Raw genomic sequence first — 17,756 nt, 5'->3', positions numbered from 1 at the left:
TCCCCAAAAAGTAAGTCCTAAAAAAAAATAATAATCAGCTCACCACCACCACCATTCCAGTCTCCACCATCCCGACCGTCCAGACCCATGACTCATCTCACAATCCAACGGCCACGATTCAATCCTAAACCACTACTTTTTCAACCCAGATCTCATCATCATCATCATCATCATCATCATCATCTTCTTCTTCTTCTTCTCTTAAACACTGCAACTCTCACCATCGCCTCCGTCCGTCTGTACACTACCACTTCACTCCGTTACCTCCCGTTAACCTTCCGTCACCTTCCGTTACTTATACTAACCGATTTCACCAGATCTTATATGTGTTCGCCGTAATAAAACCCTACCTACTGTTACTTACTTACTTAGGGTTTAATAATAATAACCAATTAATTAATGATGGCGAATTCATACTCTTCTTCTGCTTCGGTTACTGCGTCTCAGGTATTCATTATTATTATTAAGAGTATTGAATTGAATTGAGTTATACTGTCTGTGTGTTGTTATATGATGATGATGTATGTGTTTAGGTTGGCTCGTACTTTGTTCAGCAATACTACCAGGTGCTGCAGCAACAGCCTGAGTTTGTTCATCAGTTTTACGCCGATTCCAGCACCGTTGTTCGAGTTGATGGAGAATCTACCGAGACCGCCTCCGCTATATTCGTAAATACTAATTAGTTTCAGTTTGTTATATTTATTTGATTTGAAGTTTGAATATGGTTTTATATTCCACAATCTGTTATTAGTGTCGAAGCATGAAATGGATCTGACCTGATCCATGACGATGTTTCCACGGATTTTGAGATGAACGAACCACGTCTTGATCTTCTTCTTCGGCTGCTTGAGACCTGCAATGGTTTTTCGGGGGTGTGGAGGTGACTGCTAAGAAATCCTGAGGATCTCTTGTTTACAGACACAAAAAAGTGGTGGTGGCTCTTATTGAGCATGACCCCTAATAAGGAGGTGGAGACCTCCTTATATAGAGAGTCTCATGGCCACCATCATGGTACCCTAATGGGCCTAGCCCAGTTAGGGTTACCTCTACAAAACCCCCTCAGCCCAATAACATTGTATTAGTCTATATAATAAAATAAGCCAAACATAATAAATTTTTAGGGTTGTAAAACCGGGTTTAGTACCATACCCCTACAATTAGGTTTAAGTTCTAGTGCTTGTGAAAAACTTAAAATAGCTTTCCTATCACATGCTTTGATCACTTTATGCACAATCAAACATCCTCTTACTGTTAGTGTTGTTTTAATGTGAATCTCTGATATTTATAATTGTATTTTAAACAACGGTACATGCATGATTGTCTGCTTCCAACTTATTTTTTGAAGAATCTATTGAGACTGCCTCTGTAAATATTAGTTTTAGTTTGTTTTATTATTTGATTTGAAGGTTGATTGAACAGGTGTTTTGAATTTGTGTTGATTTAAATCTTTTGATATGATTCTTTTTGTATTTGTGTTTAAATTGCCTTTATAATCATCAATCAGTAATTTTGTTTAAGTTCAAGTGCTTGTGAAAGTTTAAATTTGCTTTCGTATCACATGCTTTTAATGATTTAATCACTTTATGCACTATCAAACATCTTCTTAGTGTTGTATGTATGATTGCAAAATGATGTGAAGCTAGTCTGTTTTTAATGCTAGTCTCTGATATTAATTATTGTATTTTCTCATGATGTGAAGTTAGTCTGTTTTTAATGTTAATCTCTGATATTAATAATTATGTTAGCCTAAGTCGTTTGTACATGCACGATTGTTTGTTATCTCTTATTTTTTTGCTTCATTTCTCTGGGTTATAGACTATAGTATGGTTGTTTGTGTTTGAGAGGGTATGCTATTTTTTAATTATGTTTATCTGAGGAGATGTTGGGTGTGTTTCAAAAACGCTTACTGTGATTTGAAATTTTGAATTCACAGTATCTACCTTTGCAGTGTTACGTAGACTGATGTTATGATCTTTTAGCTGAAATTATCAAAATTTGAGAAACTGGCTAAAGGCAGAAAACTGATTTTATGATAAATGCAAATTTACTAAACTGTCTTTTTGATCAAATGGTCACCTGATTTTGATTCTTTAATGTCACAATATACTGTAAGCTCACATTCGAACTTTACTTCATGATTTGGACATCTTATCTGATTATATGTTAGTGGATTTATCATGTTTCTTTGGTTTTTATTGCATGTGTGTTGCCTTTAAAGTTTTTTTGTTATGTTTTTTTTTTGGTTTTATAAAGCTGGTTGTTTGTGAACAACTGAGCATTGAAATATCATACTGTTTTCTTGCAGCAAATCCATACACTTATTCAATCACTACATTTTAGTGCTATTGAGATCAAGACCATAAACTCTCTTGAATCATGGAGCCAAGGCATCATTGTGGTGGTTTCTGGTTCCGTGAGATCTAAACTTTTCAACGGATGGAGGAAGTTTGTTCAGACATTTTTTCTTGCACCACAAGAAAAAGGTTACTTTGTGATGAATGACATCTTTCACTTTGTTAGTGATGAGGTTACACATCATCATCCACCACCTGTGGCGCCCGAGACCAAAGTTGATTCTCAGCCGATTAGTTCTACTCCTTCTGAGTTACTAGGTATTTAGTTTGTTATTATTTTATGTTTTGTGCATTTATATTTTATGTAGGATTATCGTAAATGTCCGGTTTTAATGTTCTACATCATAAAAGTTGACATTTGACAACTTCTTGACGGTTTTATTATGAGGTGAAAAATGGTAGTTCGTTTGTTTGTTTTCGTGTGAGTTAGAGAGAGAATTAGGTATATTGTTTTTGTTGTGCGTAAAGAATCAACAACAGCCTATTATCACCATTGAGAATCACTTTGTACAAGCTGGCAATTATTGTAGTTGATCATAGCAGCTGATCAGTTAAGTAGAAACAAACGATAGAATTACAAGTGCACTAGTCAGTCGGACTGATGATTAAAGGAATCAAGTTTCAGCAAAAAAACAACTGAAACGCCAATCATTGGTTGATTAGACACCAGCAAATCAGCAACGAACACAATTTTTGTTTATTTTGTTTGGTTGATTGTCTATAACAGTTTCTGATTGAACAAGTTGTTTAAGTAGCATTGGTGATGTTACTCAAACAGCATGTTTGATCAAATTCAGTAGTATACAATCGATTAAACCAAATAAACATATGTGTTCCGTACTTATATGCTAAATCGACTGTGATCGATCTTTTTGGCTGTTGATATTTGATTCTGTTAATCCTTGGATCTGCTGCTGGTTGCACTTGTGATTGAATGTTTTGCGGTTGCTTATCTGATTGGCTGATATGACTGACTAAAATAATCAATAACCTCCAAGTGGGAGATTGTTAGGCGAGAATGCTGATTTGCAGTTGTTACGGTGGTAGTTGGATTTGTTTTGCAGCATTTTTGTTATCTAAAATTAGTTTATACCTAGAAATTTTTATCTCAAATTAATTAATAGGGATTTTTTAATGCCAAACGTATCGCCTATTTAAAATTAGTTTGGTTTGATCCTTCCCTTTATAATTAGATGAAACTGCAATTAACGTTCTTATTTATTTGGATTTTGGGAAAATCTAGCTTTCTATCAATGCGTTTTTTTTTTGTTTTTTTAACACCTTTTGCGTTAAATATGCATTTTCATGTAACAAATTTTAATTCCAGCTGGTGAAGATGCATTAGAGGTTGAAGCAAGGGAAAACTTTAATATGATAAATATTGAAGGAAACAATGAAGAGGATTACTACAATTCCCAAGAACAACATCCGCAACAACAAGAAGATTATGAAAGCGAGCCCTATGATGAACAACCACCTCTTGAAGAACATCTTCAAAACACAGTTGATTATGCACAACAAGAACAACCTCTTCATTATCAGAACACTGTTGATGAATATGTTCAAGAACCTGTGCATCACAACACAGTAGAATATGCTCAAGAACCAGTTTCTGCTGTCGAAGAGCCTGTTGCAGAGCCAGTGAAGTTTACCTACGCTTCTATCGTACGTGTTTTTATGTGTCATATAATATATTTCTGTTGCTTTATGTGCTCTTTGTTTGTATAAATATTATTAATATTCTCTTGTTTAAACAGTTATCAAAAGGGAAGTCTTCACCTTCTGTTCCAGCTCAGCCACCGGTTAACAAGACGCCGGCACCTGTTTCAGAATGGAATCAGACTCCTGAACCCGCTGCTCAACTGCCACCTGTTTCTTACGTGTCTGAATCTACTACTCAGGCGCCACAGGAATCTTTCAGTTATGAAGAAGGTTGAATAAAATAACACTTTTATTTGTTTCTTTTCGCATGTTGTTTGTGAACATAAAAGTTGAAATCTTTAATTGAATTATATGTTAGGTGATTCAAAGTCTGTTTACGTGAGAAACTTGCCAACTACCGTTACTAGTCTTGAAATTTTCCAAGAGTTCAAGAATTTTGGTAAAATCAAGCAGGACGGTGTATTCTTGAAGAACCGTAAGGTTATTGTATTCCATTTTAGCTTTAATTTCTTTTCTTTTTTTCATTATTATTTCTGGGTGTATAACATATCTTTTGAAATTTGAATTACTTGCAGGATGTTGGTGTTTGCTTTGCTTTTGTTGAATTTGAGGACCTAGAGGGTGTTCAAAAGGCAATCGAGGTTTGTGATCAGTTTTCCTACTTATGAATGGCTGATTTGGTATATTTTTATCTTTATCAGGTCAATCCGTAAAACAGAGAAATATTACGTTGAAATGTAATGGGTCAAATGGGTTGAAACTCACCCAAAGTGTATTTTTAATGTATAAAATCTTCAATATTAAGTAAATTGAAAACATAGTTAAAAATAGTGTAATTAAAAACAGCTAGACGAACATATGCATGAAAAGGTGAACAATAAGAGCTTGTAAACGTTTGAACATATCGAAGTTGTAACTAGTCTCGGTTATTTAAGGACTTTTGGCTTGCATCTTTGGCTTGGGTCAAAGTTGGTCAATAGTTTCAGCTCGATTTATCTATAATTTTTCCGTTTTTTGTTTTTAGGCATCTCCGATTCAATTAGCAGGACGACAAGTTTACATTGAAGAGAGGAGAACAAACAGCAGTGGCGGCAGTCGTGGCGGAAGTATGTGCCTTATTCTGTTTTCTTTAACCACAATAATCATAATAAAAAAAATATAAGATAGATTGATAATAGGATAATCGAAGTTAAGGACAGGGCAAATTGGTAATTTTGTTACACTTTAGGGTTCTATATAAGGGTTGTTGACATATTATTGGTTATTTGAATAGGAGGAAGAGGCAGTGGTGTAAGAGGCCGTGGTGATGCATCAAGAGGGCGTTATGGTGGCGGCTCTTACGCAAGAGGCAATGGTTTTCGTTAGTTTTCGGCTCACGGCTTAAACGAGTTAAAGATCTTGGTGGGTTTGTTTCTTTTCAGTATAATGGTTTTGGTTTAAAACAAATGCTTGGGTTGTGCTTCTGTGTTGCATTATGGTGTTCTAGGGTTTTAGAGAATTATTGTACATCGGTATTTATCTCGTTGTTGATTGCGTTCAATATAAGAGATGCATGTTTTTGTTTCTCGCACCTTCATATCGGCTGTAACCTTTTTCGGACCACGCATTTCTACGTCGTCTTGCTGTGTTAGATTTACTTTATTAATTAATGGTGTTTATGGTTTAGTTTTGACTCAAAGCTGTTTCTGGTTTCTTACCAAAAAGTTGAGAATGAAACCAAACAATGTTTCTAGTATTTTTGGTTTTACGTTTTGAGCTTAATCGGTGTGTTCAATAGAAATGCATGAATTATGATTGAAGGAAACAAAGTAATGTTTTAGTAACTAAAACGTAGAAGATTGACGTTCTTTTTGAACGTTATATCAAAGTTACATAACCCAACTTACCTACGTGCTGGTTTGGTTTAGTGTCGGTTTTTGAGTATAAATAGTAAACCAGATTGCTTCAACAGTTTGAAAATTATTAAACCTGCTTAATTATTTTACAAAACTGAGTGAAATCAGTTTGCTAACAAGGTTGTGCACTGAACTATAGGCTTGTCTATTTGAAAATGGCGGATCTTAAAGTTTTGGGATATACAATACATAAAATTGGACCTCCGCCACAGTATCTATGCTACTCGTTACCTTATCTACGTTACATCCGTTTATTTTGTAAACTCATTGGATCTTATGCATGACAGTCTGCGTGTAGTTTTATTGATTCAATCTGGACTATTATAAATATAACTACTATTAATTTTTTTAACATGAAAACTTACATGTGAAACCGATCAAAACTAGGTTCTTTATTTTATGCTAAAAAAGAGCTAACGCCAATTTAAAACATGATTCTCTACTGCCAAACAATTATCTTGAATGTGACTCAACTAGGAATTTGATCCCACAGTTTGAGAACAAATTCTTTCTTTCATCCTTTATGGTGTTCATGATTCTTTTACTTTAAATTCTTTATGGGTTGCCAAAAGTTCAAACTTTAATCACACAAGTTGCAATCTGAAAAGCCGAAAGCACAACCATTGAAACCCTAAACATATAATCATGTTTAGCAGATTGCTTAAGCTCAAGTGAAAAAGGGACGAGGTGTTTTGGGTCGGGTCAGACTTGGATCCATACTAACCGCCTAATATGTGCCGAGTTCAGATTATGAAACAAACGGACAAGAAAAGCACCAACTTAAACGAGCATAACTTTTGATCTGTTTGAAGTTATAGGCCAAAAAAATACGGACATAAATAATTCAACGGACATAACCCGGATACATACAAGTTGCAACATAAATTTTTAACTCATGAATATTTGCTATTGTTACATTATTTTCAGTAAGAATCAACATACTCTACACATAATTAACAGACTCAATAACTTACAAAATGTGATTATCATCTACATATAATTTAACAGAAAATCATGCCTATAATGCATGAACGCATCTCGGGCCTATTCCAAACTGATCAACTTATAAGATATCATGCACAGGCGACGCGCTAAAAACGGACCTATTTTTATCAGTAGAAGTTGGATCTAATCCTTCACTATTGGCATCACTACCGCCTTTCCTTCGAGGTCTTGCTTCTTCGAGCATGCTTACAACATCTCTCATGGAGGGTCGATCTTTTGCAAGCTTCGCGGTACAAATAACAGCTATTCTAAGGACTAAAAGCATCTCTTCTTCTACATGTTTGCAATTTCCTACATTTTGATCTATAACGTTTGTTAATGGTTCGTTTTCTCTGATTTTACGACGAACCCATTCGACTATGTCTACCGAATCCCCAAATGTGGGGTCCACAGGCCGTTTTCCCGTGATGAGTTCCATTAAAACCACCCCGTAGCTGTATACATCACTCTTTTCGTCCACTTTTAGCGTGTACCCGTATTCTGTAATCAAGTCAAATATTTTTTTAGAAGGGTGAATTTATGACTCAATACGAAATTTGCGGATTTTTGTTTATTTTACTTACATTCGTATATTTTTTTATTACAAACTTGTAATTTTTCAGTATTAATAGGAAAAAAGTTAAAATAAAAACTTTCAGGTTAAACGTGCCGTGTTCACATGTTTCACTTGACTTTCTGGTCCGTGTTCCCTAATTAGTAACTATTAAGTATACGATGATTTATAAATAAATTCCAATAACTAAAAACTGATTATATGTACAACTATGCACACATAAAGTAAAACTTAAAAACTCACCGGGAGCGATGTAACCATAAGATCCAGCAACCATCGACACCGTCTCGTTCTTCCTCACCATCATCTTCGCCAACCCAAAATCCGCAATCCGTGCCTCCAGATTCCCATCAAGCAAAATATTATTCGGCTTCACATCACGATGGATCACAGGCGGATGACAGTCATGATGCAAATACGCCAACCCCTGAGCAACTCCCACCGCAATATTATACCTTAAAACCCAATCCACAAGCATCTGTCCACGCCCATGCAACGCCTCCCCAAGACTACCGTTTGTCATATACTCGTAAACAATCATCGCTTCCTTACCATTATACACAAACCCAAACAACCTAACAATATTCCGATGCCGAAGCTTCCCGAGCACGTTAACCTCCGCGACTAAATCCCCCGCGCTCGTTCCCAATTCGACGTCGGTTTTCGTGCCCCATAGCTTCTTAACCGCCACGACGTCATTCGACCGTTGAATAACCGCTTTGTAAACAATCCCTGTGGCCCCCATACCTATAACATTACACTCCTTCACACAGTTAATAATATCCCAACTGTTAAAACTAACTTTCTGAAACGCCGTTAACCTAAACGGCCATTCACGTTTACCCAATTCAAACCGTTCCTCAAAACAACAACTTCCGTTAGGGTTCCGTTTACCGTACAGATATTTTCCGGCGAGAGCAGCTATTATCACGGCCGTCGCCACCGCCATTCCGATCACCCATCCGGTGATGACGTGGCTGGCGTGCGAACTGTTTTGGCGGGAGATGTAACCATCTCCGGTGCACGGCGGCAACACGTTACCGCATAAACCCTCGTTTCCGGCGAGATCTCTAGGGTTTATAGTTCTCAGAATACCGTTCTCCGGCACCGGACCTTCAAGCTTATTATACGACACGTTTAACGACTCCAACGCCGGCGAGTTTCCGAAGTTTTCCGGCAAGCCGCCGGTTAATGAGTTGTTTGATAGATCTAGTACGGCTAGGGTTCCCATGGTTGATATCGGTACCGGAATTGTACCGGTGAGCTGGTTGTTACGTAGGTTCAAGTAAACTAGTTTCTGACATGAAGCAATACTCGCCGGAATTGCTCCGGTGAACTGGTTATTAGAAAGATCTAAAACAGTTAATGCAGGACAGTCTTGGAATAAGTTTGGGAGTTCACCGAATAGATTATTATTGGAAGCTAAAAGGTTTTGGAGGTTAGGGATTGAGAGAATGGATGACGGGAGTGTCGACCAGAGTTGGTTCCGGGAGAGATCGATGAACGAAAGGGAGGTGGACGACGAGAGGTCTTTCGGGATTTGACCGGTGAGGCTGTTGTTTGCGAGCTCGAGCCGTTGGAGGTTCGGGAGGTTGCCGAACCCGATCGGGATGGTACCCGAAAAGAAGTTGTTTTGGATACGGACACGGACTAATGAGGTGCATTTCGATAACCCGACTGGGATCGGGCCCGAGAGTTTGTTGTTGAAGAGGATTAGTTTTGTTAGGTTACCGCGGGTACAAATGGTTTCGGGGATTGGTCCGGTGAAGAAGTTGGAGGATAGATCGACCCATTCTAGAGGGGCGTCGAGGCCGAGATCGTCTGGGAGCGGGCCCGAAAGAGAATTGTTCCATAGCTCGAGAACACTCAATTGAGTCAGGCTGCTGATTCCTGTTGGGATCTGGCCTGACAGTCTGTTGGACATCAGATTGATGAGTTGTAAGCTCTTCAATTCTGATATCTCAGCTGGGATCTGTCCAGATAACATGTTATCAGAGAGATCCAGCTGAGTTAGGGAAATTAACTCCCCTATCTCCGGAGGAATCTTTCCGCTTAAGTTGTTCTTGTACAAGAACAATGCTTCCAACGACTTCAAATTCTTGATTTGCGGAGGAATCTCGCCCCCGAGATTCCCGTATGCCAGATCAAGATACTTTAAATTCGTCAAATTCCCGATCTCTGTTGGGATTCCACCGGTAAACTCGTTGTACCCGAGAATTATACTCTCCAAAGACGAAATCTCACCGATTTCTCTTGGTATCGGTCCGGTCAAACTATTCCCGGATACCCCGAGAAACTTTAACTTTTTCAAATTCTTGAACGACACCGGGATCGAACCCGTGAAGAAATTCCCTCTCAAATCCAACGTCTCTAACGCGGTGTCATTCCCGAGCTCAGCCGGGATATCACCGGAGAAGTTATTACCGGAGACGTTAAGAAAAGTCAACCCGACCGCCATTCCTAAACCTTCCAGAAACGAATCAACAAAGTTATTTTGACTCAAATCCACATTCTCGAGCAATGTAAGATTCGAAAGCGATTTAGGCAACGCTGAAGCGAACCCATTACAACATAAATTGATAGAAGTAAGACCCCGAAGACGTTGAATGTCATCGGTAATTCTCCCGCTTAGATTCCTTCTTGAAAGATCAAGACTCTCGATTCTTCCAATCGAATTACACGCAATTCCGGTCCAGTTACAATGTGCATTGTGTTGTGTAGTGATCTTCCAATCTTGAAGGTGATCTAGAGGATCAACAAGGTGTGATTTGATGGATAATAGAACAGAAGCTTCATCATTGACCTCAGTCAACTCTGCATAAACTGAAGAATAATGGATCAAGATTAAGAACAGGAAGAAGAGCAAACAATGGGGTTTGAAGGATATTATCATTGTTGCTCTTGTTTGTTGAATTGTGGTGTTAAGTTTTGATCATTTTGGATCTTGATTTGGAGTGTGAGTGGAAGTGAAGTGGTGATGGAATTATTTGTAAGTAGCAGTTAAGCAGGTAACATGGGGGGAGATTAAATTATTAATATTTGATTATTATTAAAAATAAAAAAAAACAAGAGAGGTTGAGATTTTGAACATGGGACAGAATGTGTTGTTTTCTACACTAATCCCCATTTCCATTTGTAACTTATATATAATTATATAAAGAAAGTATTTTTTTTAGGTGACATCCTTTTCTACTTCCATTCCTGGTTATTTGGTTTGACAAAAGTGATTCGAACTTGTAACGGGTTAGACACATTATAATAAAACCTGTGCATTAAAGCAAATTATAGCATGTTCTAGGAAGAAAGACACATGTCAATATAAAATACGAGAAAACAAGTCAAGCGTTGATAGATTTATATAGAAGATGTGTTTTTTCTGCAAAACATAGGAAGATCTTTCTTAACATGCTTGAGCTCTTTCAAGTTGTGCTTCGAAGCTATCACTCAATATTACAAGGACGTCAAGAATTTTCAGTAAACACAAGTGAAAAAACAGAAGATATTGAATCTTGGTGTGCATAAGCCATAAAGTAAAAAGAACAAACCAATGTCTGGAACTTTGTAATTACTTTTAATTGGAACATCAACTAGAAGTATGATTTTACAATACGATCATCATTAAAGTTAATGGTTAATCAGAGTTTCCATCATACAAAAGTGTTTATGAACTATCAAGTTGAGAAAAAAGAAACTTTTGAATTAACTAGATGTAACTTTCAAGATCCCATTTTAAATTGGGTTTGTAACAATGGTATTAATGGTTTAAAAATATATAATAGTTTTAATTATAATTTCAATATAATGTAATATTAAAAAACTTCAAAACACACATTTATATAATTAAATTTATTTTTATTACTAAAAGAATAGTATTAAATTATCTGCTTTATCATACACCGCAATGATGGAGTGTTGTGGGCATACTTGGAGTTGCTTATGAGTGAAGGTCAACCTTGAACACAATCATAAAATCTAGCTTAATTAAACCTTAATAACATAACTAATTTCTTTATGTTTATATCCCAAGTTATGACAATGATTCATGATTTAGTAAAACACACTCAATACCCAACCCCACATAGATTGCATTACATGATAGATAACAATAGATGGTTTAGTACATGCGTGCACCAATCTAAACATTCATTTCTTTTAATAAAAATCAAAGTTCAAAAAAGAAGAAGAAGATGATAACAATAATAATAATAAAAGATTTTAACGATCTTTTTGAACAACTAATGTTACACTTTATTGGGATTGAACCATTATCCTTCTATTCTACACCCTTAACCTTACCACATATTCTACAAAGATTAACGATTTATCTCTCATTCTCTCTAGTTTTTTAATTTGAAAGTCTGTCAAGTCTTTTTTCTCGTAACAATTTTTATAAGTATGGATAGACAACAGAATTATAGTCAATTAATTACATGAGTATAGTTATTTATTATAAATATATAATTTTATCTACATATGCATATATCAATTCAAATACATCAACTAAACATGATATATGCATCTTGTGGCCAGAACCGGGTTGGACAGTTGATAAAGTTGACCTAGCTCGAAGATTTTTTAGTGTCATCAACTATCTGATACTCGTTTTTTTACGTGTAAATATGTAATGTGTGAAAACTAACTACGATTTACACTAAAGAGTACTTTTTTGTGTTTATGTCTTATGATGTTAAAACTTTTTATTTTATTTCAATAATTAGGGTAAATTATACTATGTATATCATTAATTTTTATAATTTGTTTATATATATATATATATATATACACGTACATGGTGCATGGATTCTTAATTAGAGAAAAAAAAATGCAGACTGATAGGCATGTCATGAATTATTGATGGTTGCAAATACATGTAAATTTGCATAATCTCACATGCTAACATGTGATATATTTTAACAACAATAAGAGAGTGGGGTGTCACTTTGGGACATCAAAAGGTTATCCCATGTGATTCCAAAATCCCATCTTTCACCACCTCCATCATCTATAATTATTAATTAGAGAGATAAGATCCCATTAATTTAATCAAATATTTTATAATGTTAAATATATACAAACTATTTCTATTCACTAGCTAATATCCATATAGTTACACTATTTGTGAAAATAAAATGTATGCCGGTAAAGGAAATGGGATTTTTGTTAGTTCGTAATCTTCTAATATCTATCTCATTTATCGTGGCTATTTGTGTGTTATGAGTCAAAACCATTTTGACAACTGGGTATAAAATATCTAAGAAACTAAAAGTAAAATATTTATTGAAACTAAAAAAACAGTAGAAATATAATAATTAAACAAGTAGCAAATTAGTCGACAAGAATTTTTTTTAGAGTTGGTTTGTTCCTTCGATGTCCAGTTTTTTGGAAAAACTTTTTCCAATGTACATTATATGTTGCATTATCAAGGACAATTAGTATAGGTGGACTAAAATTGTTAATGTTGAATGACAATAGGAATACACATGATAAAACAACAAATGTTGTATATAAAGAGATTTTTTCAAATCTATAAATTTAATATTCTAGATTTTTTATTTATGTACTCTATATTTTATTTATTTTTTACCTTTAATTTTTTTCTTTATTTCAAATAACGGATCTTATTTATTCTTTCGTTAGACAAATTTTGTGTAATACACGGGTTAAAACACTAGTAATTGTATATACTTCTATGTAGAAGTTGTTATATTAAGCACATTGTTAATGGTGTTTATGAATTTATTATATCTTTTTTTTGTATATTTTTATATGTTTTATATTTGATTTATTAACATCATATGGTGTAGTATTAATTATACGTTGTATTATGATATTATATGATCTTAAACTTAAGGTATGAAAAATATAAATAATACAAGACACAAAGAGTCTTGCATTTGAAGAGATAGGTCCCAGCAGAGTCCAGTTGGGACCCGCAAGACTCACCTTGAAAAGAGACGTCTGCGCAGAAACCAACTGGATCCGCAGGACCCACCATGCTCAGAGACGTGACGTCCTTACGCGCAGTACGCAAGCTGTTCCCGCAGGAAATGCCTCCCAATGGTGAAGTACTCTGCCTGTTCCCGCAGCTGCGGATACAAGCCATCAGGGAAGGCCACCCGCGCAGCAAGGCTACACGCACAAGGCACTTAGCTCTCAAATACAGTTGTCACCTGAAGGAATGAGCAAGGCGGGAATACTCCCGCCCAAATGAGCCAGTCCGTATGCTTCTGGAAGATCTTTTGTACTATACCTACCAAGGTATGGGCAAAACAGACGATCTGACCAGAGCAGCCCATGAACCAATCACAGGGTGACAGCTCACCGACAACAGTACGAGGAGGAGCACCCTCTAGTACTGTTTCACTATTAGCCGCTGCCTACTCACCAACCCTTACTGTGGGACGTGCGCAGCCTACAGTTGGTGGAACAGTGCATAGCCGGCAGTAAAGGAACAGTATACAGCCGACCTTGTCACTGTCGGCCGCAGCCTATCCACCAACCAGCATGGCTCGTGCGTAACCCACTGTTGGTAGAACAGGAGTACTATTCAGCCGGCTGTACCTTCTAGGAAACCTACCTTCGGCTATAAATACTCCAACACCTTGGAATGGTAGGGACATCATCTGATATCTCGTTATCTTATCTAGCAATCTCTTAATATACACTTATATTCAGAGCAATCTAGTCTGATTCTCACGCTGGAGGGTGGTCACAAGGAGGAACCCCCCCCCCTTCTCAGTGACGAGCTTACGGTGTCTGTTTTGTAGGTCACCTGAAGAACAACCTTCTCTGCTGGACCTCATCCTCGTGGGAAACATTACTTAACCCCCAGATTATCCGTAACTTTGCTGACAAGAAGCTACAACAGTGGCTGAAAGAACTTCAAATCACCCACACCTTTACCTCAGTGGCAGACCCGCAAGGTAATGGTGAGGTGGAAAGAGCAAATAAGAGCATCGTCGAAGGCATAAAGAAAAGACTATTGGAACACAGATCCGGCTGGGTGGACGTGCGGGGCAAACAGAACGCTGAAGAAGGCCAGTACGGGAGAAACCCCGTTCAGTCTCACTTATGGCACTGAAGCCATGGTCCCGGTCGAAATTGGCTTACCCTCACCAAGGGTCTTGATTCAGCCAGAAGACAATGATGCGGAAAGACGGTTAGACCTTATGCTAACCGAGGAACGCAGAGACTTAGCCGCAGTGCGTGAAGAGAACTACAAGCGACAAATGCAAAAGTACTACAACACGCGGGTAAAACTCTGCAACTTCAATGTAGGAGACTACATACTGCGTAACAACGAGGCTTCGAACCAAGAACGCCCAGGAAAGCTGGCCCCGGTCTGGGAAGGGCCATACATTATCAAAGAAGTTCTGGGAAAGGACGCAAACCGGCTCGAAAGGCTCGATGGCACTCCCATCCCAAGAAGATGGAATGGAGCTCAATTACGCAAATGTTATATGTAGATCAATTCCAAACTTGTAAAGAAAAGGCCTAGAGCCACTTCTAATGGAAATGATTCTCCTTTCACAATGTGTTGATAGCCTTACCTTTATACTTATGAACTTCCCACACTGATGTGCCGGTATTCACCGCATAAATAGGGGAAGAAGTAAGTCGTTACGTGTGGAAGGCGGCAAAACCCGCATAAACACAACGGTAAAAATTTCAAGTTTTAAGGAAAACCTCCACGCAGGTCAGATGTAAGTAAAGTTTAGCCATCCTTGTAAGTGCAAGTGACGGTCTTACCCGCACAATCACGAACAAGGAGGCAAAACTTCAACCTATTATCTACCACGTCCAAAGGTTAACTTATTCTGAACACTTAGAAAATTTCAAAGGAAAAGATGAGGAAAACTTCCACGCAGGTCAGATATAAGTAAAGTTAAGCCATCCTACTAAGTGTAAGTGACGGTCATACCCGCACAATCATGAAAGAGGAAGCGAAACAAACTTATAATTTGCCACGTTAAAAAGTTAACTTATCTAAGTACTAAAGAAATTGCTAAGTTAGATCAAAACATGCGTAAAATAAACAAGGCAAAGAATTAACACAATCTTTATTCCATCAAAATTCAAATATTACAAAGATTGCTGGGTGCATACCCGCATACAAAAGAAGCTATACAAAAAAAAAACAAAAATCTACGCTAATGGTGGAAAGGGATCTTCAGGATCATGCTTCAGGACCACTTCCACTTGGACCCGCACCATCAGTAGAGCGTGGCGGTTCAAGGAAAGCTTTAAGGATAGCTAGCCCATCATCAGCAGCAGCGACTTCGTTTACCTTCTCCACCACCGGATGCGGGAAGGCGGCATACTGATTCACTGCTTGGTCATAAACAGCTTCAGTATCAACATCATACAAAGGGAAGTTGGAAGGCGGGATGCCTTTCTCAACAAACCCTAGACCAAGCAGGAAGCCGGCCTTTTCCCCATCCTCATGAGAAGCGTTGAGGTCTGTGCTCATAGCATCGTCATAAGACGTCTCCGTGAAGACCCGATGCACAACCTACAAAAAGAAAAAAAAATACAAGTATCAAAACCTTTTCTATTTACAAAGAAAAGCGTAAAGACATGAAAAGCTTACCTGAGACAACGCTTCTCGAATAAGCCATTCCTTGGCAACCAGAGCTTCTTGGAGGGCGGCTTGAGCTTGGTTACAGGCGCGTTCGGCTTCACTTTTATTGAGGTTGGCAAGCAACACTTCCTTTGCAGCAGCCTCTTCGACGCCCTTTAGCTTCCGCTCAGTGTGGTCAAGCACGCCCCTCTGGTCCAGGATCTCTTGGAGCTTCTTCGCGTCCTCCATCGCCAAGGCATCATGAGCCTGTTGGAGCGCCTCTAATTTAGCTTTAAGTTCCTCATTCTCGAGGCGTAGAGGCTCAGCAACAGCTTCAGCCTTGGTGGCCCTTTCAGTTGCGTTCCTAGCAGTTTCCTTAGCCAGCCGAAGCTGTTCGTTAACAGCTTAGGCAGCCTTGGAACGGGCCTCGAGACGGGCCTGAACCTCAACTTCAAGGGCCTTGAACGCTTTCTCCTTCTCCGAAGCCGCGGCGGAGAGCCTCCTATTCTCCTCCCGGACAGCCCGCGCCTGAGCTACTTCTTGAATGCGAGCTGCTTTTAACTTGTCGTTTTCACGACAAAGCAGCTCGACGCGCGGCTGCATCCGGGCCAGGAGAACCCGAAGCTCATTGGTTAGCCTACCCTCATGGTAGCTAGCCATGGCTTCCCCCAACGCACCACTGGGAGCTGCGTGACGAGCCCACTCCACGCACTCCACAGGTGTGCGAAGGGTTGTTCCTCGGCGGATGTTCCATCGTGGAACATACACTTCATTGGAATCCGACACTGCAAAAAACAAAAAGCAGTTTGGAAAAGATGATATAAAAAAAAAAAAATAGGCCAAAAGAACCCTACGCACCTGTAGGGTCAATAACAGGCCGATAGCCGCCAAACCCATCACCTGAACCCAAGGGAAATCCGTCCAAGAGGTCAGGTAGATGGGAAGGAGGCAGAGGTTGGCGAGAAGCCCCATGCATACCTGAAGGATCGGCCGTCGTTGCCGATGACGGAGGAGGCATGGTGAAGGCCGCCGCGGTCGCCGCTGCGGAGTCCGCAGCAAAAGTAACCGCCAGCTCAGTGAAAGATGCGGTAAATATGGCACTGACAGCCGGCGGTGATGTCATCACAGCTGGAACAGTTGGCTCAACGGAGTGAGCAACTGAACCAGCGGAAGCAGGCGAAGGCGCAGCCGCCTGGGTCGTCGCCTCAGGTAGGCTGACCAAGCCTACCGTCATGGGCGGGGAGGTACTCCTCCCCGCTCCACCCTGGAATGCGTCAACATCCACGCCTGCACAAAGAAGATAAGTATTAATGATGGAAAGCTATGAAGTTAAAAATAAAGTTTGTACTTACGGGTTTTCTTGAGCCTAAAAGTGCGGACAGGCGGGGATGAACCCGATGGAGCCGGCCTCTTCACGCCGCTCACCGTTGTCATCCTGGGCTCTCCGGAGGTGACAGTCGTCGCAACCTCCGGAGCGGTGGTCTTATCACCACCGGGGTTCCCCGCCACCTCCTCGCTCTCGGCCTCTGAGTTAGACCGAGGCACCGGATCGGCAGTGGAGGCCACCTTCTCCTTCCCCTTCCCGCCGGCAGCCTTCTTCTTCCGCACCAACGGAGGACCATCTGCGGATTCCTCATCAGAACATAAGATTAGAGGAATTCCAGCAGAGGTTTCAGCATTGAGGGGTCGAGGGTTGAATAACGCCTTACCTGGCCGCCTGGCGCTCA

General features: G+C 39.1%; 2 protein-coding genes across 2 annotated transcripts; one reads left to right on the top strand and one right to left on the bottom strand.

The window, feature by feature from the left end:
• Nucleotides 1–214: 214 nt before the first annotated feature.
• On the top strand, nt 215–5,561 carry LOC143616380 (nuclear transport factor 2-like). Its single transcript, XM_077089221.1, has 9 exons — nt 215–447; nt 534–668; nt 2,306–2,612; nt 3,682–4,019; nt 4,112–4,286; nt 4,375–4,496; nt 4,592–4,657; nt 5,041–5,122; nt 5,290–5,561. Exons 1-9 carry the CDS (start codon nt 400–402, stop codon nt 5,379–5,381), a joined length of 1,365 nt encoding a protein of 454 aa, XP_076945336.1. The 5' UTR covers nt 215–399; the 3' UTR covers nt 5,382–5,561.
• Nucleotides 5,562–6,858: 1,297 nt separating this feature from the next.
• Nucleotides 6,859–10,969, bottom strand: LOC143616383 (uncharacterized). The gene is made up of 2 exons (XM_077089224.1): nt 7,713–10,969; nt 6,859–7,396 (listed from the first exon to the last, which is right to left on the bottom strand). The coding sequence occupies exons 1-2, from the start codon at nt 10,360–10,362 to the stop codon at nt 6,975–6,977; spliced, it is 3,072 nt and encodes a 1,023-aa protein (XP_076945339.1). The 5' UTR covers nt 10,363–10,969; the 3' UTR covers nt 6,859–6,974.
• Between the last annotated feature and the right edge of the window lie 6,787 nt (nt 10,970–17,756).

Source organism: Bidens hawaiensis, unplaced genomic scaffold (assembly GCF_021521415.1).
Source record: "Bidens hawaiensis isolate Kalapana, Puna unplaced genomic scaffold, B.hawaiensis_p1.1 tig00046919_1, whole genome shotgun sequence".
In the NCBI taxonomy this organism is placed as follows: domain Eukaryota; kingdom Viridiplantae; phylum Streptophyta; class Magnoliopsida; order Asterales; family Asteraceae; genus Bidens; species Bidens hawaiensis.
This window is presented reverse-complemented; position numbering and strand designations above follow the sequence as displayed.

What these genes read in the sequence shown, in the direction of transcription:
- LOC143616380 (XM_077089221.1), top strand. Translation starts at nt 400, where the DNA reads ATGATGGCGAATTCATACTCTTCTTCTGCTTCGGTTACTGCGTCTCAG. An exon ending in GTGTTCAAAAGGCAATCGAG is followed by an intron (nt 4,658 to 5,040) that starts GTTTGTGATCAG and finishes TTTTGTTTTTAG; the next exon opens with GCATCTCCGATTCAATTAGC. An exon ending in TGGCGGCAGTCGTGGCGGAA is followed by an intron (nt 5,123 to 5,289) that starts GTATGTGCCTTA and finishes TTATTTGAATAG; the next exon opens with GAGGAAGAGGCAGTGGTGTA.
- LOC143616383 (XM_077089224.1), bottom strand. Translation starts at nt 10,362, where the DNA reads ATGATAATATCCTTCAAACCCCATTGTTTGCTCTTCTTCCTGTTCTTA. An exon ending in TTATGGTTACATCGCTCCCG is followed by an intron (nt 7,397 to 7,712) that starts GTGAGTTTTTAA and finishes ACTTGATTACAG; the next exon opens with AATACGGGTACACGCTAAAA.